Consider the following 23,582-nt stretch of genomic DNA (forward strand, 5'->3'; position numbering starts at 1 on the left):
CCCGTATTCCACATCCCAGTGAATGGCACCGCCATCCACCTGCTGGCCCAAGTCAGGCATCAAGAAGCCAAGGATGACTCTTCCTTTATCCATCAGTTACTGAGTCCAACCATTTCCTTCCATTTAATATCGCTCGAATTCATATCCTCCTCTTCATCCCCATTGTTCCTGATTTGGTACAATCTCTCGTCTTTTCCTCTTGGAATTGCTTTAATTCCTCCTGAGTAATCTCCCTGCCTGTCGTGTTGCCTCCTATTCACGCTGTCACGAGTGACTATCCTAAACCATAAATCAATCATGTTATCCCACTATTTAAAATCAACCCTTAAGTAGATTTTAAGTTGGATTTTCACTACATGCTTCAGTGAAAATCCAACTTCCTCCCCCTACCATTCAAGAAATCCCCTTCATTTTTTTGAGGTGAGAATTCTAACCCAGCTTCCGTGTCATCCCTTCCTCTGCGGACCCTATGGAACTATGTCTCAGTCTTACAGAACCTCTTCAGTTCTGGGCTTCCTGTGACATCCTCTAGCTCCTACACCTCTCTGCCTTTCTCTCAACTGACAATTATCTTTTTACATGGATAGTTCCAACTCATCCAGTAAGATGGCACTATCCACTCATGCAGTATCACTTCTAATATAACAAAATTCATATCGATTCATCCAATAACCATTTCCAATGCCCTTCTCTCTTGCCTGTCTCTTGAGTCCTAGTGCCAACTAACACTGTAAAAGTTCACTTTCCCAGCTTCCCTTGCAGCTATGAGTAAATATCTGTTAGAGATCTGACCAATAAGATGTTAACAAAATCCTGCTCAAGGCCACTGGTTTCTGGGGATGCTAGTTTCCCCGCTGATGGAATGAGATACAAGTGGGTATCGATGCTACTCTAACCTCTGCCTCTCCAACTTCCTATCAGGAACTCTGACATGGTGTCTGGGGTTCAGCAGCCGTCTTGCAAGAAATGCAAGATGAGAGAAAAAGATGAAGAATTAAAATCAGCATGCTGAGGAGGGCAGAAAGCAAAGATGGCAACACTAATTTGCTGAATCCACACAGGCAACTCCCACCTGCAGACATCCCCTTAAGTGATGGAAAAGCCATGTTTGTTTGATGATGAGGTTACTATGATCAGGTATTCCATTAGTTGCAGCTGAACACACACTTAACTGCGATCGCACCTCAGGGAATTCTTGCCATGCTCTCTACAAGTGAGGCAGTGCGGGGCGGTTGAGAACAAGGGCTTTGGAGTCCAGCAGATAGAGCTTGGGATCTGGGCTCTGCCCCTTCTCACTGCACAACACCAGGCAGGTAACCTAATCCCTCTGATCCTCAACGGCACCTGCCCCTGTAACACGGCAATGACAATGCCTAAGAAAGAAACAAGATTGTAAGTGTAAAGTATTAGTGGATGCCTGGTATACCATGAGCACCAAAACATCTCAGCCATTACTACAAGGAAACTGATGGTTGGTATCCTAGACATGTAATCCAACAGCACCCTGTGAACACATTGATCAGTTCCCTAATGCCCTGACTTAAAATCATCTGTTACCCATCTGACTCCTTCCTTAGACTGTGGGCCACACTGAAAGCAAGAAAGTGGCAATGTCACTCTCTGGTACCTAACAGGGGCCTGCAGGGCACAGATTTTCCACAAGTACTTTCTGGATGAATGAATGAATGAACCAAAGACTAACGTGAGTGCTGAAGTTTGGTTGGCTTCTAGGACAGCTAAAATTTATATGGATGGTTAAAAAAATACATATACTGAGGACCATACGATGGCAGACATGCTGATGACATGTTAATTTTATTTATCAAGAAGCCAATCAAACTTGTAAAGCAGTAAGATATTCTGTTTTGCTTTCACAAATATGTGATTTGCCTTTTCCCTCCCTGCCGTAAGGGAGTACTTCCTCTCTGTCTGAAAATCAAGAGAGCTAGGATATGAGGTGTCAAAACCACTCGCGATACAACCAAGCCAAAGACAGCACGTGAGATCTACATTTTATCTTCTCTACTCCGTCCAACTTAGCCTCTAGAAAAGGCTCTCCTTCTGAATATTGTTATGACGTTATGAAATGAACGACCCTCATTGTTTGGCAGGGGGGAGATGTGGAGGTGGGAGGGGGTAGCTTCTCGGGCTCTCCAAACATCAGAACGTGCCCAAACATTTTTTCTAAACCGCGTTTTGTCATCTGCAGTCAAACGCATACAAAATAATATTGTATAGGAACGCTATTTAAACGTGACCGCTGAAATACGTTGCCTAATCACAATGACCTTGGAAAACTGCCCTTGATATAAAAACCAGCCCTCCCTTGGTCATTAAGATTTTTGCCTTCACTGGGAGCACTTTCTTTGTCTCTAGGGAGGAATACTCCCTCGTAGTAAGGAAAGGTGATCTGCTCTGATAAAACTTTAACAGGTGCTTAAATTTATATATTATATTACAGCCTTACAAGCTTACACTAATTATTAATTATCCGCCTAAGTGTACACTGCTTTACACATCCTGCCCCTTAACTAGAGTACTCAGAAAAGCCATTGTACTTTGCCGGACTAACGGACCATGTCTTGAACAGCTAAATGGGCTAGCAAATGCAAAGATTTTCCCATATGTACACTTTACAGTGTTAATGCAGATCCACTGCCTATGCAAACCAACTGCGTTTCCACAACCATATCCCACCTTGAGGAACATGGGTAACTGAGGGAGGGCTAGAAATGGACGATCTTAGCAAATTAGAGCCAATTTACGAAGCAGTTTCCTTAGTGTTTGCAAAGACCATCACTCTGTGGTTAGGATTGTAGGCATAGTGAGTTCTCTCATTCTACTCTGCAAACATTTTCCAGAAGTCACAGAGAGGCTTCTTTTTATGCTAGAGCAGGTGTGAACTCAATTCCACCCTGAAACTAGTATCAGCTCAGCTGAGGGAAGAGCCATAAATTTTTATTTCAGAACTAAATGAAACTCATGAGGGTATGGGGCAAAATCTCATTAACTATTAAAAAGCCTTTAAAAGACTCTGAGCAAGGCTGCTTTCTATTGTTTTATTTTCAATGTGGTGTTCAAGCGATATACAGGACTTTGCAATGAACGGAAAATGCAATCACAAAAGTATATATATTTTGAACAGTTTTATCTTTGAGCTAACAAAACATTTCAGAGAGTTCTTCCCCCCAACACTGAGACCACATCTCCATGAGCTAGGTCAGTAAAAGAAATAAGGAAACCAAGGTTAAAGGAAAAGTGGGAGATCACCACAAGATTATCCAGCAAACTATTATTTCGTAGGTCAGTTTTGCCCCTAACTAGTTACTAGGATGCCTGACAGAGGTTGCCCACAGCTGCTTAAGCGGTCTGCCAAGATACTGAAAATATTTATGCTCACTGCATCTCAGTTTCCAAATAACATTTGCGAGACCATCAATAAATAAGGAAATGGGAAACTCTGCAATGAAAAAAAAAAAACACACACACACACAATATAAAGTATGAATTTAATCCTGTCAATCCAAGCTTTAAGGATTCCCAGAATCTGAATATTAGGCTCATTTCTGAATACTCTGAAAGTTCTGTAGGAGACAAGGTCACCAATAAATTCTTCTCCACGATTTGGTATTGCCCAATTAAGTACCATCAGTTACACATAAAGAGTTTATGCTCGCATCCCAAGCATTCATATTTGGCTACTGAACTGTTAAGAGTACGGCTTGGTCTGAAAAGCCAAGGTGAGGAAAAGGCAGGAGCAATTAGTAACCTAGTAATTTCAGAGACTCAGGCAGCCACACCAATGCTGATAATTCAAGGCTAGAAAATCGTACTTCGAGATCGGAACGCTCTAAAATTAGCTTTTTATGTGTCTCTTTCTCTCTCATCCTTCTCTCCTTTTGTCTCCCCCTTCTCCACCAAATGTTATCAGATATTACACACATTCTATTTTCATTCAGCTTTTAATATGGCCCACGAGGGGGTGGCATTTAATTAATCACTTCCACATTCTGCCAAAACTCACTACATGAGTCTCAAGTCTGCACATTACTTTTGCCAAGCTGGTCAGACCCAATGAACAGAAAAAGAGCCTAGAGAAAATAAAAGTAGGTGTAATGATCATTCACAGCCACTGCATTTAAGGGCCAGGTATTGATATTTTTCCTGTTTCTCCGTTTAAATGCAGGGCAACTACTCAGATGAGAAATTCCATCAGAGCACTAAAGATTGCCCAAAATCACATAACGGGAGAGTGGAGAGCTGGGAGTCAAACCAGTGCCAGCTAAGCACAAGCCTTGCTCAGCCCACCATCCTCCACTGCCCCCATACAAGGGCTTCAGCGGGATTTGCAACCTGTAGGAAAGCTTTCTATGTTTTATTTTAAACATCAACAATGTAACCAGCTATATTTTGCACCAATTTAAAGCAAAACACCCGTATCGTTTTTGCTATTAAGAAACATGTGTCAAGGAACTGAGGAAGGATTAATAAACAATCATCAAGAAGATGAGAAATGTTTGGGATGTGTCTATTCAGTGCTTGGGAATAAATTTAATTCAGTCCCAACCTATGCTCCAAATAGTTTGCCACTGTTGGTCCCTGGGTCTGATATTCTGCAAGAGGAAATAAAATGAGATCCACTGAATACCTCTTTCTACTCAAAAATCATACACGATTCCTTAGGAAAGGCTCAGAACCCCTCGGGAGTGAAGGGAATGAGAGGATAATGACATACACAGGCAACATTCTCTGCCAAGCTTTTCTGGAGAAGAACGAACTGAACTGGAAGACTACCTCCAAAACGTTCCCCAGAACCTAGAAGGGACGTGTAATAGGATCCCCTTGATAAAAAGCATCATACCCAGAGGTTACTCCATACGCAGATGACATACAGTGTAGGTGAAGAACTCTCAACTTGTCAGCGGGCTTTCCAGCCCAACACTCACAATCCGCACCAAGGCGCTTTCCGCCACGGGTAACGATGAACCTCGAGAACATTTAAGTTGGAGAGAAAAATGGCCGGAGGCAAATGTTTCATCAAGGGGCACATCTGAATTCCACAAAGTTGGCCCCAAAGAGGTACTTGTTTTCTAGGATTACTGTTTTTTGTGGAAAGGCTGAAAAAGAAACCTTTTTATTTCAGTCTTGCTGTTTTCAGAAGTGATGACTCCACACTATCTCCACCTGTTCTTGCCTTCTGTTCCAATCTCAACAGAAGGTAAAGGTGTTTTCAAACTGCCATCACCCAAGACCCAAAGTCTACAGAATTTTCAATTAATCACAGACAAAAGTGACAGAGTACCAATGTGTAGCTGTGCAATGGCCTAAGATAACAGTCAGAGAGCAGAGTGGTTACTGCAAAGTGTACCACGTCATTGCATGGCTGAACGGTGATGCTGGGGTAAGCGTGACAGGTATCACTACGCTCGCCTTAGAAATGCGCAAGTTGGAGCGCGTAAGAAATTTAGCCAAAGTCCCATCACCATGAAGTGGAACAGCCAAGATTAAGACCGCAGGGACCCTGAGGCTAGGCCACTATTCCACGAGGCCTCTCAAGACTGCAGTGCTTCAAACTGAGCTCCTTGGCTGCTCTGGTCCTTAATGAAGGTTATCATGTAAACAAAGAAAATAGGCTTAGGGGGCTTCCCTGGTGGCGCAGTGGTTGAGAATCTGCCTGCCAATGCAGGGGACACGGGTTCAAGCCCTGGTCTGGGAAGATCCCACATGCCGCGGAGCAACTAGGCCCGTGAGCCACAATTACTGAGCCTGCGCGTCTGGAGCCTGTGCTCCGCAACAAGAGAGGCCACGATAGTGAGAGGCCCGCGCACCGCGATGAAGAGTGGCCCCCGCTTGCCGCAACTAGAGAAAGCCCTAGCACAGAAACGAAGACCCAACATAGCAATCAATCAATCAATCAATCAATCTTTAAAAAAAAAAGAAAATAGGCTTACGGTATTTTTTTTTTTTGGTATTTTTTTTTTAAATGAAGGACAATATCGCACTTAAGGTAGGCACACAACTTTCACGCACGTGAGGTTAATAGACTCTGAAAATTACTGCTGCTTCCCCTAGAGCTGAGGGGCAAGGAGAGGTTTGCCAAGTGTTTGATCCTCCACCCAAGGATCCGGTCAAGAAGGCCGTCACTGGTGAATGCTATCCCAGGCGTATTTTAAGTGGCAAGCTTAGGCAAAATTCAAGGTAATGCCTTTCCAGTGAAAAACTTAACAGAAAAACTTGGTACTAAAGGAAAACGACACTGTTTATCCCTGTGATAACAGGATCACACTGTTATCCTGCTTTCCTTTAAAGATCGACAGTCCTTCCCCAGCCCATGTTCTCATGGGCCTGATTCATGCCGTGACTGTCATCAGTAGAGGTGGGAAACTTCTGGCCCAAAGCTGGATCCAGCTCTCACCACAGTTTCATGCAGTCTTGGCACGCTGACCAAGATTAAACGTCTGTTGGTTGGTTGCACCTAATCCTCCACATTAAAGATCAACAAATACAACTATATACATATTAGAGTAAAATAGAGGGTTCTTCTGCCCCCGGCAGCGGGCATTCTTGTGTGAGTGCTTCACGGCGACATGGCAGGTGGTTGGAGGGAAGTTCCCGGGAGCCTGTTTGTCAGTGGTCCAGGGGAACGATCTCTGTCTGTCACTTACAGTGACGTGTCCCAGGACCTTGCTGCTCCAGGATGCCAGGCCGGCTCTGAGCGGCTGCCGCAGTGGGCTGTGGGAGTGGGCACCAGCCTTAGGCTCTGCCAGAGACCACTGAAGGGACTGGAGACAAGGCTGGAGGCTGGAGCCATGGGCGGTTGCATGGCCAGGCAGCTCTGGACAGCCTGGCAGGGATTCAAGCCGGAGACCTAAAAGAGAAGGTTCTGGATGACGAGGACATGAAGCCCCTGACTCTGGCTGGTTGCTGCCTTGATCATGGGATGAGGACAAGGAAAGCACAAGCCTTGGTGATGAAGTGAGAACAGCCCACCTCCGACTCCTCCTTCCTGTGTGTGACTCTCCCGCTGTCCTTTCTCTATCATCTTCCTCTCAATACTCTTTTTCTGTTCCATGCCTCTTTGTCTTTCTCTCTAATCTGCTGACCAGAATCCAGAGTCGAGACCCATTTTTATATTTTGCTTCTCACATGAAAGCTGGAGCCTTGTTCTTTATTTTCAAAGCTGCTAAATTGAAAATTACAGATTCTTCTCTTAAAAGAAACTAAATAAACCCTGTAAATTGGCTAAGCCCAATGTGCATTCTCAACTCCCTTCTCTCTTATCTCTTTCCATTGCACAGGCTGGAGAAGCAATTGTGTACTTTCCCACCCCCTCCAAACTCTGCAGCTGGAGATGGCCGTGGATGTAGGGGGGCCGGGGACCATACGGCCGGACTCACCTTTTCCTGCTTCTTGCTGCATCAAACCCAAACTTGACTCCTGAAGCTGTGACAGTCACCTTTAGACAATGAGGGAAGGGACAAAGGAATCACAGAGATACAAGCCTGGACTTCAATGAACTGCAAACCAAATCTAGCCACGTCCTACCACCAGACTTTTAGTATGAGAAAAATTATTCGTAAGCCACCATTAGTCACATTTTCTATTCTTTCCAAGCAAAAGCATGCCTACCTGACACAAACTGCTTTTTCCTTTGACTTGACTCGAAAACAATTTATTTTCTCTTAGGGTCAATAACTTTCTATGTGAGAAATCTTCCTCTGGTATGTAGAAGGCCTACACTTTTCTGCTAGCTATAGTTTTCAAGTAACGTTTTTCTGGTATCAGTTCTTCTAAATTTTAAAAAAGCCTGGTTTAGTCCACCTAGTTTGACTATAAGTGTTTGGTTATCACAGTATTGCTACACTATACCATCAAGCAAGCAGCCTAATGGAAAGAAAACAAGACTAATGAAAGAGGAACAGAAATGTTTATTGACTGGACAAGAGGAGACAAGTTACCTTATCTGAATACTGGAGACACACAACTGTTTTCAGTGGCCTTCCAAAAAATATTGATTTTACTTATTTCCTTTTATAAATAAAATAATCTTTGGCATGTTTATTGAAAACTGAAGTCTACCACACTGTAATATGGTCTGTTTCCTGACATTCTGTAGAGTCAAGGTTACAGAACTACAGAATGAACTTCTAGACGACTGTCCCTGGTTTAGGGTTTTCTTCTTGACACAGTAAAAGGTAGGTCTGACTTTAATTTATGGGCTTTTCATTTAGGGTTTAGACCCAAATATCCGATTTCCCCAATTTATTCATGAATGAAACAATCCACTAGCCATTTACAGAGGCCCTGAAACTCTATGCCAAGGCCTGGCCCATGCATAGCACTTTTCTCCCGGTGACGTACAGTAACTTAGTGAGTTATTATTTTATCCCTGATCAATCCAATCCCTTACCTATAGTTTGCAATGAGTTGAGGTAGAAAAGCAACATCCATTTGAATCAGGCTTTAAAGAATTACATTTGGAAAACACATCACTAGCAAAGTTACGTGAAGGTATCACAAAATAGAGATGAATGGATTAGAAAGAACGTTAAAACATCTCTAAAGATAAAATACCGTATAAGCAGAAAATGGCATACCTAAAAGATCAATGGACCATTAGTTGAGAAAATTACCTCAGAAATCATCTAGAGACTTGTTCCCCTCTCAATTTAAAGATATAAAAAAGATCTGACCTAAAGATCCACAGACATTTGTAACAAAAGAGAGTAGAAAAGTCAGTTCTCTGGCTCCCAGCCTTCACACAAAATCAGCATTAATTAGATCATTGGGGATGATACTTAAAAGAGTCTTATTTGTTAATACTTCAGGAAGACATTTTAAGCTAACATTAAAATAACAAAATTCCCAAACAAAGCTAACAAGAAATAAGACCACTATTAAACACTTCTTCTCTCAGAAACTGCTTGTTACCACATTATCAGTCCAATAGCTAACAGATGATATCAAGATAACCTCAAGCTAAAAAGTGTCATGAAAAAAAAGGCATTGAAAATGCACAGACATCCCTAACTAGTGAACTTGTAAGCAGCCTGCTATCACTACTGAACTTCAGAACAATTAAAAAGTGAACTAAAATTTCTAGAGCTGACATCCACATTCACATTTCCATTTTCATGAAATTACTAAAATACTATTTGACCTCTGGCACTTCAAAGTCAAATAATAGCCTTTTTTGTCCAGGTTTTGTTATTTTCAAATATTTACATTCCAGCATGGAAAAAAATAAGATACCGAACCAAGAGGTCAAGTTAAATCTTACCCATGCTTTGAAAAAACTATGTTTCTTTGTGGTCATTCTTTTCCTTTGTGTGTTAAGGTTTTCAAAACCGTTTTCCGAGTAAGAGCCTCTTCATTGGGTATTTCCAGTTTTAACAGTGAAAAGAAAAACTCCCTGTATTAACATCTACTCACATTCGCCGTTTTACAAGACTGTGCCACTGGCCTCTGCCACTGGGATTTGAAAGCGCTCACAACACTTCACCTTTATGCTGGGCTAAACTCAGGGTAGCCATAAACACTTTGAAGTAATACAAACCTAAATATTCCTGCTCGGCAAACGGAGCGGTGGAAGCGAATTATAATGAGCTAGCAGCTGTCACAATATGACCACAGTAACCAAATCAAAATATCAACCGCTAACCCAGATGAGATTCAAAGGTCATCCTATAAGCCAGCAGCTTTCTGCAGTTCTGCCTGAACCACGATCTAATCCTGCAGTAAAATGTTCCACTGAGCTAGTTTAGAAATCAGTTAGTCTATGGTAGGAAATTATTTAGTGCACTGTTGGAGTACCACGAGTGGGACAGGAACCAAATACCACAATAAGGAAACCGAACCATTCACAAGGGGACATGTAAAAACACAGCCGCTCATGTTGAACTAAGCTGCACCCAACCGTACCAAAGTATCACTTTTCACATCCTTCGGTTACCAATGCATGTCTATAATCTTACTGGCATCTTGCTCACTCAAACAATCTGGTTTTCAATTAAGGCTCTGGAACAATAGAAGCAATATGCATCTTAGATCCTTCCTTGGATCAAAAAGTTGTAGCTAGAAAATATACTGTCTCCCATTGTAAAAAAATATTTGGACAATTACCTGCAAAAGCTTCATGCCTGGCAAACAAAACAAACAAGCAGGAATGTTTTTTTTAAAAAAATCCGTACTCTTTGCATATAGTTCTTGCCAGGATTTTCAACTATTTCATAGCATATAATCCTCTTAAAAGCACAAGGCTCGGACCCATGGCCCCTCCGTCCTATTAGCATATTCTGAAAGCTACCCACTGACCACCTGTAAAGGTTTAATCAAACTGTTTAATAACTGCAGTGAACAAGTTTCCAACAGATCAAGTGTACATTATTATCATTAATAATCATACGGAGACACAAGGAAGAAGTGATTAGTTCTCTCCAGATACAAAACAGGGCAGGGAATTTCAAACAAGTAAAAATGCAAACTGGCTTGCTTGTCTCTACCCAAGGAAAACAATGAGTGAGGACTCAGGAAGTGTCAAATAAAAGAGTCTGCTATACAAATATTGAATCATGATGCTGTACACCTAAAACTAATATCATGTGATATGTCAATTATGCCTCAATAAAAATGTTTTTAATTTAAAAAGGGAACTATATGAATTGGTCAAGGCAGGCAGTCAGCTAGATGACTCAGTGCTGAAATCTCAACTCCTCCAGACTTCCCCACACTAAAAGAAAAACAAAAAGCCACGCACACTTATTCTTTAAAACAACAAATTTCAGGGCTTGCCTTTTTTGTTTACTTTAGTTATGTTTTTCTTTAAAGGATTTACACAGTATCAAGTTCCAAAACTCTGTATGGCAACTGTAACTACAGACAGCAATGGAAGGAGCAGTGCACCCTTATAAACCAAGTGTCATTAATTCTTCTAGCACAATAGGTGCGCATGCGTGTGTGTGCGTGCACACGTATGTCTGCATGCATGCAAGTGCACTTGTGTTCACGTGTTTATTTTTAGTTTAGGGATTCAAACTAATACCAAATAAGGTATTATATTCAGGTATGCAAGCTTATTTCTAAAGGAATAAATTAATAGAGACAACCTATTACTCATAAATTATATACCATTTTGCATAAGTTTGAGATACACAAATAAATTAAGTTTTTGTATTTTGGTGCCAGAGGTAAGTATTAGATTACAAAAACTGTAACATTTATGCAAAACCATTCATGTGAAGTCAGAGTTCAGAATTGTAATAAAGGGTTTTGTTACTATAAAAGAAATTATAAGCAAATGTTAGCAATGCCTGCATCATTTCTCCAAAATAGTGTACTGCCATAAAGAACAAAATATATAATAATAATTCAATCCTGAAAGAAGAGAGTGGTTCATTACTTCTTTCTTTCCTTGCAATAAAATAAAACCTAAGTGAACAGTTTACCAAAAAAATAGGTCATCTGCAGTTAATAACTCTTTCCCGTAAAATTAGTGTCACTTATTTCTGTAGCAGACGCCTAATTCAGTCACAGACTTGATTGATTTGACAATAGAGAATCTGGTCTAATAAAGTGGCTGATTTATTTCTGATGCTATAGCTTTTACCCTAATGTGACATCACAGCAGAATGAAATCTTTGACATGTAAAGAAATCCTATGCACTTTTCATGAAAACTAAGGATTCTGAAAGTAGATGTTGTTGTCAAAAACTTACAGTAAAGACTAATATCTTCTATTGGTAGAACGAAAACTTCCACAAAGACTACAACACAGAATATGGATTCAGACACATAGGGGAGTTTAGGATATACCATAGATTCGGTGAGTTCAAATTATTGGCTATACTAATAGGTCTTATTTTATCTTTGTCTTCATTTGTCAATTGGTTGTCTTTAATGTCTTGAAAACGATCTCTCTTCTCTTTGTAAAGGTACAGCATAGCACCAAGCATGGTTCATTTCAAAAGTGGTTTCATTTTAAATCAACAGCAGCTTGGGCAAAATCAATGAGCATCTTTGTTCCCTGAATCTAGTCCTGAGATACTCAAGCCAATCAAGAAGGCATTTGGGATGTGAGAAATTATAAAGGGGGGGGGGGGAACGGGGGGGCAGTGGATTTGTAATGCAGCATCCTAGTTAATTCTCTAAAAATATTTTTTTTAAATCCTTTTCCAAAGTAAAGATGCAAGGTATTTCATAGTGGTTTAAATGTCTTTTCCTCCCTTTTTTTTTTTGCACACTGCGCCATGCCCTCTGGCTCTGAGGGTGACTTCCCTGACCCCAGTCTGACACTGCACCGTTAATGTCAGATAAACCATTTAGCCCAAGCACAATTCTTTTCTGTGCAAAAATCTGCTTGAGGTGGAAAATGTAGCAGTTTGTAAACAATAAAGAGCCATGTTTCAGACCAGACAGCTTATCTAACAGAGAAGTCCTTTCATTGGGAACAGTGGGTGGGAGCCTCCCGGACATAGTAGCATTTCCTACCACAATGCAGGAGACTGTCTTGGCCTCCATATTTAAGGGTTTAATGGGAAGGAGGGCAGACGGGATAAAAGAACACAGCTGACATGGACTTTCAGCTTAAACAACAACTAAGTGAAAAGAGTCAGCTCTCTCCATTCCAGCTCTAGACTCTCAGCCCACTTATATTTTAATACTATTTGGATTGAAAAACAAATTGGGTTTGTAAAACAGTTACCCAGGAGGATAGACGAACAAGAACAATTATTTGATATCTCTGTATTGTTTGGTGTCTTCTGTAATACTAATTTATCATGTTGTTCTTTAGGAAAACTGTTTTTCATGGACATAGCATAAACTTCTCAATATGAGTAGTAATTTATCCTATTTTACTTTAGCTCATTGGAGGATAGGTTTAGAATCTGCCAAGGAAATTCTTTAATATACTCTTTACGTGCTACTTCTCAAGATGATTATTTTCAACTTAATCTTTTATTTTATGAAGCTGGATGAGGAGAAATAGAGATGGGATGATATGAGATTCTAGAATTATTACTACTGTCATCGAAAAAAATCTAAAGTTTTTCTTTAAAATCTAAGTTGACAAATGTATCTAGTCACCTGCATCTGTCTGTATTGGAAACAGGAAACACTGCATCTCTTATCAACAATTGATTAAAAAAACTGGGATTCTTACTTTAGCTACAAAGTTAAAACATAAATACGAAAGTTAAAGTAAAAAAAAGAGAACAAACGTAAGAACAACCTACGGTCAAACACAACTTTGAGAACGTGGTCCTCAAAGTTGGGATGACACTTTATTGCCCATTAAAAATAAATTCCTAGTATTTCTCTGCTTTGACTATAGTGTGTTAAATTCCTGAAGTCCCTTTAGATGGATTTGATGGTGACTTTTGAAAAAATGACTGAGATTCAAGAACAATATACACCTTATATAACAAGTATAGCGTCCAAGGCTTAAAAATTGGGACATTTCTCAGAAGCATCTGCAATTATGGTTTCAGAATGATATATGTACAGCTGTGTGTTTTCCTTGGAGTATATAGTCCAACAGCCTGGGACATGAAATTTAACCTCATTTATTGATGGATTCGCAACAGGATTTGGCCACATTGAGAGATTTACTAATATTGTTAAAACTCACATTTATTAGAACAAAGATCTTTTTTTTTCCAATCAAAACTAAAGTAACAGCTATTGGGACCTTTTAAGCCATTATAAATTATCTTTCCATTGCTCAGGTTACTGCTGTGAAAAAAAAAAAAAAAAAAATCCCTACAGGGTAGTCAAAGCAGAAAAATACGCTAAAGATGCCAGTAGGAAAGGCATGCTAGAAACTCGAAGACTGTCTCAAACTACATGTAGCTCACTTCATGAAGTAGGATGGGGATCTCCTAGACCATTAGCACTAAAGTTCACGCCTTGATAAATACATAACCAGACTTTACAATTCAACTTGAACATGCTACTTTGATTTAAGCACACTAAACCTATTATTAAAGGGATTTCCATGACCCCTTTAATAAAAATTCAAGCTAACACTGACTTTATCTCATTGCCAATGGATAGTCCCAATGATATTATTTTAAATATTCACTGCTTTCAGTTCATCAACCTTAAACTTAGAAAACAACTGTTGCAACATTGAAATTGGGAGAAGTGCTTTACGTCTAAGAAACACAAAATTTCCACATGGATTCAGTATCACTGAAATTAGGTAATTCCACACGGTTGTAAAACTTATTCCTGTATATGCTATTACCAAGCATAGACTGTCAATATTTTTCTGCAATTTAAAATTACTGTAGCGAACTGGCTGAAAATCCAAGTTCCTAAAAAACAGAATCTCTGTCTGGGCTTGTATTCTCCCTTCCAAGGTAAAACATAAGCATTCAAAAAATGCATGTTAATTCAAAATTAGTCTTACTTTGTATTCTGGAATTGACAAAAGGTGGAGAGAGATTGTCATGTGACCCAAGGTCCCTGCTGGTCATGTGGTCATAGGGAGTCCCATCTCCATAGTTCTGCAAATAAAATAACAGCATAAGTTTAAATTCTCCATGAATAAATCAGCACATAAGTATGCCCGACTATTGACACCTCTCTGACCCAAAGAAATTGGAGTCCACCATTCCCACCCTGGCACCTCATTATAAGGAAGCTGCATCTTCACAGGTACAGTGGGAAATAGAGGGCTCTAGAGTCTGCAGAGCCCACATCTTCCTCATAACAGCCGTGAAATTGGGGGAATAATAATAATGGAACCAACTGCATGAAGTTATTGACATGATCAAATGAAATAATGCATGTAAAACACCTGATACATATAAACTATATTGTAAATATTACATTATTATTTTGAAAAGCCCACATTATTTCCAAAAAAAAAAAAAAAAAACAAGGAAAGAAAAATGTGCTATGGGAAAGTTACCCATAACCTGTAATGAATTGCCTTTGGAAGGCGAAGGTAGAACCTTTTAAACAGCAGCATTGGGTTTTATGATATTGAAATTTCAATGTTTTCTTAGAGTTGTTATTGTGGTTGTAAGAGAATTGGATCATTCCATGAGTAATTAACACATAAGAATGTTAAAATTATTACAACAGGACCATAAATGAACATCAGAAACTTAAGCATAAATTCTGAATTTGGACAAAGTATGCCAGAAAAAAAATAGTTTTAAAGCAGACACTAATCTTTGGAAATTTGTCATTATTATGATCATCTCATGGTTCTAAGGGGAATTCTAAATTAAAATAATGTTTTTAAACTGCCCAGCCACTTGCTTTTAATGGAGGAATTGGATAACATACAGGAAAGAGTTAAAATCATCTATCTTATATGGTTCAAATTTCAGTCTACTAAGATACATCAAATGACCAGAAAGGAAAAAAAGTCATGCTGCTCAGCTGGTTGCCCTGCCCATAAAGACTAAGTCAAATTTACTCAGAGGTATCAGTTGGCATGTTAGCCAAAGGGCAGAATCTGCCCACACAAAAGGGACGGATGCTGTAGGAAAAATGAAAATGTGCATCACCTCACTAGAGAATCGATGGAAACCTTAAGGTTCCAAACTACCCCGTTGTCAATCGCCTTTCCTCATTTATAAAAATTAACTTGAATGATACTGTCATGTGATGCTGCCACTATGTCAATGTATAAAAAGATGTCACGTTTTTTAATCCCTAGCATGGGTCTTACACTCACTGGTTCTATGCCAGGCGTTGCATAATACTAATTATTATTTATTAAGTGTCCTCACCCTCCAGAGTTACTAAACGCTTAATATACATTATCTAATTTAAACCTCAGCACAATGTTTCAAGGTGACTAAAAACATCACCACTTGAAGATGAAAAAAGAGAGACGTGGCTTGTTTGTCCGATACAAGTCAGCCACAATAACCTGTCTCGTGCCGACCCCCTGAATTTAGAAAATATAAATTACAAAATATTGATTCAAAATTATTCACTAACGTATTTCCCGGAAAAAAAAAAAAGTAGCCAGACAGTTCATGAAAGCCAAATAAAAGTCAGGGCTATCCTAAATGGACCTTGTTCTCAGGAGAACAATTAAAAGTACTACGTGTATTAAACTGAGAAAGCAGAAGAAATTAAGTACATTTGAATGAACTAAACAATAGAGGGACATTCTGTCATCTCCTACGCTTGCTGTCAGGGGGAATGGATTTATTTCTGCAAGTGCGGACTGTAATGTGAGGAGGAGGAAAGATTTCCTCAACCCATCCATATAATGCACGAGAATGTCAGACTCGACAGCTGGTGCAAGCGCTCAACAAAGTAACCGGTAAGCTTACAGCTCCTGCTGTACCCTGAAGACTAGAGCGTTGAACCCCAAGGCCAAAGAACAGGTGGAAATGGCGAACTACGACTTGCTGAGATGGCCTCCTTTTGACAGCTTGATTACCCTCCTTACCTCTTATGCCAAAATAGAGACCTCCCTCCACCTCAAATTTATGTGAATGCTTAAAGCAAAACGTTACCCCCTCACCTCCTGCAGAATGCTTCATCTAGTTATACAGCTGGCTGGGGGAGGGGCAGGTGTTTTCCTACGTGCTCTAAGTCTATTTTTAATTTGGGGTATTATATGTATATTATAAAAACTGATATGGATTTTAGAGGGCCTAGAAATGACTCCATTAAAGACAGACTATTTATAAAATCATACACATTTAAGTCGGAAGGAACATGAAAGATCCTCTGGTTCTACTTCTTCATTTTACAAAGTAGGAAAATGAGGCCCAAGGAAGTGAAATGACACCCCCAAGGTCATATATATACAAAAACACGTATGGCCTAACCAACCCACTCGCACGCCATGCCACGGTCTTCCCATGACACTCAAACTAACAACCAAAAACCATGGAAAGGAATGGCAAAAATTTGAGACCAAATAAATGAATGAACCCACTGGTGACCAAAGGCACTACTGGTGGGATAATCGTATGTTTACAAAGTGAAATCAACTCAGATTTATTATGCAGATCATACTGGGAGGCTAGAACTTAATACTATGTCTTCAGAATTATTCAGTGGTTTATTTACACCAACACATTCCAGGGATACTAGGATTTTTCTCAAAGTTGCACCATCTACAACGAATAACTTTCTGTAACACTGGATCAATAACTGGCAAAGTAAGGCCAAATATTTAATGAAGGATTTTTCTTCTGGTTAGCCAAAGTGGAAGAGGTGTCAAAATCAATAATAACACCCAATAGGAGAATGAAAAAAAAGTGCCAAAAAGAAGCTGATCCTCATTAAACTCAGTACGCATATATATCTGGGCAGATGTGTGTGGGAGAGAGAGAAACTCACCTACAGTTTGTCAATTTACATATGTGGATGTCTGGTTGTGGGAAAAAGATTAGATATACTTACCCTGGACGGGCTTGGATGTCCTCCACTCCCCCAGGACCCTGAGCTACTTCTGTCTTCTACATCTAGGGACAAGAGAAAAACTCTTTAGGCTTTCTCGCGATAAGTCTTTCTTTTTGCATATGCACTTTTAAATTAATGTTTCAAATTAATCTCCTGTTGCCTTTAATTAAGAATCAGGCACGAGGCTACCACGATGACAGTGGCTTCTGACCCATCTACTTAAATTAAGTCATTTAAATTCACAGCAGAAATGAACTGGACCCTCAGGAACCAGAGGTATGAACATAAAAATTACTTCCATCCTTCACAATGTTTCATAGCCTCAACTTTTATAGACCTGAAACTGCACTTAAAGTCTTATTAAAATCTTTTGGACAAGATAAGTTAAAAATACACTAACACAATCTTAATACACACACACACAAAGTTAAATCAGGTACACATCCATACTAATATTAGCTGCATCCATGCCATAATGCTCCTAGATACTTTCTGTCCTCTTACCAAGGCTTATCCCACCAAACAACAGACATGAACAAAATATGCAAGACGAAAAAGGATTCAGTAGTCTATTTCCATCAGGACATTACAAGGATATTGGAGATTTTTTTAAAGTTTTTTAAGTTAAGACAACATCGTCTCAGTCTTTTAATTTTTTTTTTTAATGGGCACACCGTTTGGCTACAATCCTTAATCTGTGCACTGAGATGTGGATATGAAAGTTGTTAAGGCAATGTTTTCTTTTGATAAATGACGGCAAAGAGAACTATATGAACTCCCAGAAGGCTGGAATTCTCTAAACCCTGTACCAGCGAAGTTCTAATGCTGACCAATTACTAGATGCTTCATCAGTGCTTCAAGTGGCAAATACTTGAAGGACGGAGAGTCTAACAGCTAAGTTACCATATTCATTGCTCAAAACATAAAAGTGTTGGAAAGATCAGTCACTCTATATTTAAAAATGGCTTTGAGATTTTTGATGAAAGGCTCTTTATGAGTATGAAAAGTTTCACTGTTGTATTATCTTTATCATGGTGGGTAACAGACGGCGATCACAAGCTTCCTCTGACAGAACTGGAGGAGGAGGTGTGAAACTTCGGTTCAGGAGACATACTCCCATTTACTGTGTTTTCTAACATTTCAGTGATACTGTTTCTTCTCTTAACACACTACTGTCCTTCCTTTTATTACTCCTATTTGATTATCAGCAGAAGTGATCACAGTATACTTAATTGATTTATTTGGGGGTACAGTGGAGTACATGGCATTTTAGAACATAGTAAGAGATGGAATAGAAACAACAACCAACAACTATTACCACTAAACCTGAAATCTTTCTCTCTTTTTTTAAACAAATATTTCAGTTCCTTTCGTTAGTACTTCGGAAGATAATGCAAATGCAAACAGTTATCCCCTGTGGACAGCTAAAATCAGTGACTGCGAGCTTTAAGAGATGTCATGGAAGCTCGGAGGAGGAAGTCTGGAGAAAAGGTGCAATACTTTCCCAAATCTGCTGTTTAACAACCCAACCTCCTGGCCTATCTCATGTAGGCTGAATTGGGGGGAGTACACGAAGAAGTGACTTAGAACCCTTGGGATTATCACACAAATAAGTTTTGTAGCCTGCATAGTTCTCTTCATCCTTAACTCCAAGTCAAATATTTGCAACAACAAAAAAAGAAGTATAAATGACAAAATCTCTCAACCAGAAGTCTGCACATCTTGACTTGCTTTTCGCCTGAAACAGCCAGCTTGGATTAATTTGAGAGATTTCTCCTCTTAAATTTGGCCCAAAAAGTAATGAAGGAATAAAGTTGAATCCCTGTATCCACCATAAGACTTCGTATTGTTTGGATCCATTTTATCTTTTCAATTTTCAAAGAGGATTTTAAACATGAAAAGAAGGCAGAGACAAGGAGGAAAGGGGACCATAGTAATTCTAGGTCAGTAGTTTTGCACTGGGGATGATTTTGGTCCCCAAAGGACATGTGGCAATGTCTGCAGATATTTTTGGTTGGCACAACTTGGCAGGGCGTGGAGGTGGGGTAGAGCTAGTGGCATCTAGTGGACAGAGGCCAGAGATGCTGCTGAACATCCTACAAATGTCAGAACACCCCTACAACAAAAAATTCTCTGGTCCTAAACGTCAACTGTGCCAGGATTGAGAAGCCCTGTGCTACAGGACAAATTCTATTAAAGAGCAAAAAGGAAGAATCGAGTTAGAGCAAAAGATGTACTACCATTTGATTTATAATGAATATGACCACTTACTAAATACATAGTGACTTATGCATTTGAAGCTGGAGTGTTTCAAGAGACCTTCCTATACATCGTCCATCCACAGAATAAAAGAAAAATGATGGTCAACCAAGCAGCCTGCTAATTAGTAGGCAAATAAAACACATCAAAACTTGAGTATTCCCAACTGAGCAATTTCAAAAGCGAGCAATCCACTAATTAAAAGTGCTGGAAGTCTAGCTTTTTCAAAACAGGTTAAATACTGGCTGGGTTCCTTCACAAATAGATTCCCAACCAATCAAATCTGACTGCTCTTTTCCCATTCTTTCCCATTCCATCGTTCTCACTTCCTGACCTCACGCTGCTGCACCTCCTTTCTGCTCCCTTCCTTTTATTGCTCTCCTTTTAACAGGTTTCTCCTTCCCTTGGCCTCCTGCTAGATGGAGAAGATAAGACACCTCTCTAGCCCTCCCAACCCTAATAGAACAATCGTATGACTTCTGATGATATTTTACCTTTGAGAGAATATCTGTACAACTGGTGCTCATGTGTCCATTGCAAGAAGACACAAAGCTATAGCATGTAACGAATATAAACTTGTTTTTAAGACCTTTGTTTCCATCTTCCCTCCCACTGAGCTTCATCAGACCTGCCAGTTAGTTAGCAAGCATTTCTTCGACAACGATCCCAGTGCATCTCAAAGTGCATCTGAGGACCATCTACAACTTAGGCACCTAGTATGCTCATTTCAAAGTCAGCATCTTAGGGTCCATTGCAGACCTACTGCTCCTGGATCTCTAAAAGTAGGGCCAAGAAAACTGCTTTTTTAACGAGGTCCTCAGGTAATATTCATGTACACAGGAGTCTGAGGACCACCAGTCCCCTCCGATGGGAACACAAGACAGATGCATGTCCCACCCTGTACCCACTGCCTAACTCACTGCCTGTCTTAAAATCTCTGCCCAGGTGGCTGGTTTCAGCAGCATTCGGTCCACATTCTCATCTCATCTACGTCCCAGTAGCTCCTGCCCAGACTCACTTTTTATGTAGACCCTGCACGTGGCCTACACTTGGCCATTCCCTACTCCCAGCTGGTGTACCTGGACACTACACACACTTTCTACCTCCACATCTTGGTACCTGCTGTTCCCTCTGCCGAACTGTTCCTTACGTCTCAAAAAATAATAGCAGCTAACATTTCATGAGCTTAAATATGTCAGACGCTGTGCCAAGCACTTCAGTAGACTAACAGTATCACCATTTGATATATGAGGAAACCGAGGCTTAGATGGGACAGAAAACCCTCCCAAGGTGACAGTAAATGGCTGAGCTGGCAGACACAGGTGCTGTCCATGTGACAGCCAGGGACTGTTCTTCTCCAGCACAGTAAATGCCTTCCTGGTAAGAAGCTCAGATCTCTCCATGACCAGCTCAAATGTTACCCACCAGTCACTTCTCCCCAAGCAGAGTGGATGTATTTATTTTGGAGTTTGTGCCCACTCTTGTGTCCACATAAGATTACAGAATTTACACAACACAAATATATAAAACTAGATATGTGAAGAAATCAAGAGACTGGAAAATAAAAGCAGGAGAACAATCAAGCCAAAGGTATGATGAGCTTATCAAGAATGTACACTGTGATGGACGGGATATTTGTGAGACAGGGGTCAAAATTCTAGAAGCTCCTGAGTGGGCAAAGAGTGAAACAAGATTCACAATGAGCACTGGATAAAAGTACCCAAATTATTCAGGAAAGTCATTAAGGCAACAAAGTTACAAATGAAAAACTGCCCAATAGAAGCTGTCTGAATATTGAGTTCTTGTGTCTCCCTTGTTCGGTTGTCACCCTCTATCCAAGATGGGAACACATACAGAAAAAGACAAAAAGCAAGTGAATGATAGAGACTTATTCTTCCAAAAGACTGAAGTGGGCTCCACTGTTCAAAATTTTCTAATTTATTTTACCCTAGACAAGGACAGACTGAGTAACTTCCACGGGTTTGACAGCTGCTTTAGGAGGCAACCTGACCATCCACGAATTTTCATTTTATTTGAGTAGTTCTGCATAAGCCCCGTCTAAAACGTCTGACATCTCTGCACCAAAACACGAAAGTGAAGTCTGGGCAGAACTAGGACCAAACACTCCATTTAGAGAAAAGATACACAGAGATGAATTTTAATTTCTCCAATTTCCCATCCACACTCATTAAACTTATGATTACTCAAGTCTCCACTTTGTTTATGTGAACAGCGAGATCAAAGCTATCAGACAGACTGGACAAATGTCAGAAAGCACAGCACGAAGAGTTGGGATAAAGACCTAGATTTCAGCCGTAACTCTGCATTAACCAGCTCTATGGTCTGAGCCTCTCCCTGGACTCTCTGAACTCATTTTTGTCAGCTGTAAAATAAGTGGGTTTGATTTCCGTTCTTAACAGGGCAGGCTAGTATATTGGGACAACTCCGCCACAAAACACTAAGTGAAGTAAGTCAGACAAATGTCATATGATGTCACCTTATACGTGGAATCTAAAAAGTTGATACACATGAACTTACTTACAACACAGAAATAAGACTCACAGACACAGAAAACAAACTTATGGTTACCAAAGGGGAAAGGGGGAAGGAATAAATTAGGCATTTGGGATTAAAATATACACACTACTATATATAAATAGATAAGCAACAAGGACCTACTATATAGCACAGAGAACTATACTCAATATCTTGTAATAACCTATAATGGAAAAGAACCTAAAAAGTATATATACAGATATATATATGTATATATAGATATACACACACACACACACACACACATACACACACATATACATAACTGAATCACTTTGCTGTACCTTAAAGCTAACACAACATTGTAAATTAACTATATTTCAATACAAATTATATAAATAAATAAATAAATATTCACGGCTTTAAAAAAACACTAAACATCATAGATAGAAATTTTAATCTTCTTCTAAATCCTAATGAGCTGACAAGATAGTAAGAAAATATCCAGCCAAAATCAAAGTGAAAGCTGGAACCCACGGAGGAAGAAAAGACATTGTTTTGCCCTGAGGACATCTGCCAACCTAGAAAATGTAATGGCCTCTTGGGTCAAGGAGAACAGAGGTGAAAACTCAGGATCCACCCAAAGCAGGTATCTAACAGGAGATAAAAGGGATAATAAGGTTTCCAACCTCAAGGAGTTTTGTTAAATGAGTTAACTGATAATTGTTAAACCCTTAGCAGACTACCAGTAACCAATACCTACCACAAGTGCCAAATTTACCAATACCTTCCAAAATCTAAGGTAATCAAACTGCATAAATAAATAAACTTGTGATTTATTCAAGGAAATCTGAGTCTCACATTTTTATGACTCTTTGTTCTGATAAGTGGCTGGTCAGAGACTCAAATACTCTCCTGGTTTTTAGAAACTGCCAATATGTTTAATCAAGTCCCACATTCTCCATGAACCCCCTGCAGCACAATCACCATGAGAATTCAGTGAGCGTTAGATTTGTTGAGTGACTTAATTTACCTTTCGAATACCCTCTTGGCATCTCATTTCAACATATTTTTGTATACTGTATGAACGATATGCTGCCAAAATTATGTGTGCTGACCAAAGGCCCAAGCTAAGAACACAGACTAAATATTATGTAAGTTTAACCTTGATTTGAAATGAACAAGTGTGAGAGTTACCTAACCCTGTTGATTTGGGGTAGCACTGTGTATCCAGCCTTTCCTTCCTTAGAGCCCAGATCCTGCCAAACAACCAGGGCTCTAGAATTTCATGAAGTCAGAACAACCAAAGTGGTATTCGGCATTGCTCTAAGGGTCTACAAATTCCTACCCTTATGGAAATATATTGATTTCCTGAAGAAAGCTTCTACACACTCAGAATGCATTGGGAGACTGAGATTGAGTTCTCCCTGGAAAGATAATTA

General features: G+C 39.7%; 1 protein-coding gene across 12 annotated transcripts in view; it reads right to left on the reverse strand.

Annotated features, from left to right (window-relative positions):
* Positions 1-23,582, reverse strand: part of TCF4 (transcription factor 4) — a 352,696-nt gene that overhangs the window by 216,126 nt on the left and 112,988 nt on the right. For all 12 annotated transcript variants that reach the window (XM_036874762.1, XM_036874761.1, XM_036874759.1 and 9 more), the window contains 2 exons: positions 17,386-17,447; positions 14,411-14,507 (listed from right to left, as the gene is read on the reverse strand). In XM_036874762.1, coding sequence (XP_036730657.1) covers positions 14,411-14,507; positions 17,386-17,447 — 159 coding nt within the window. Of the gene's footprint in view, positions 1-14,410; positions 14,508-17,385; positions 17,448-23,582 lie in introns of those variants that run through there.

This window comes from Balaenoptera musculus, chromosome 14, assembly GCF_009873245.2.
Source record: "Balaenoptera musculus isolate JJ_BM4_2016_0621 chromosome 14, mBalMus1.pri.v3, whole genome shotgun sequence".
Taxonomy (NCBI): Eukaryota; Metazoa; Chordata; class Mammalia; order Artiodactyla; family Balaenopteridae; genus Balaenoptera; species Balaenoptera musculus.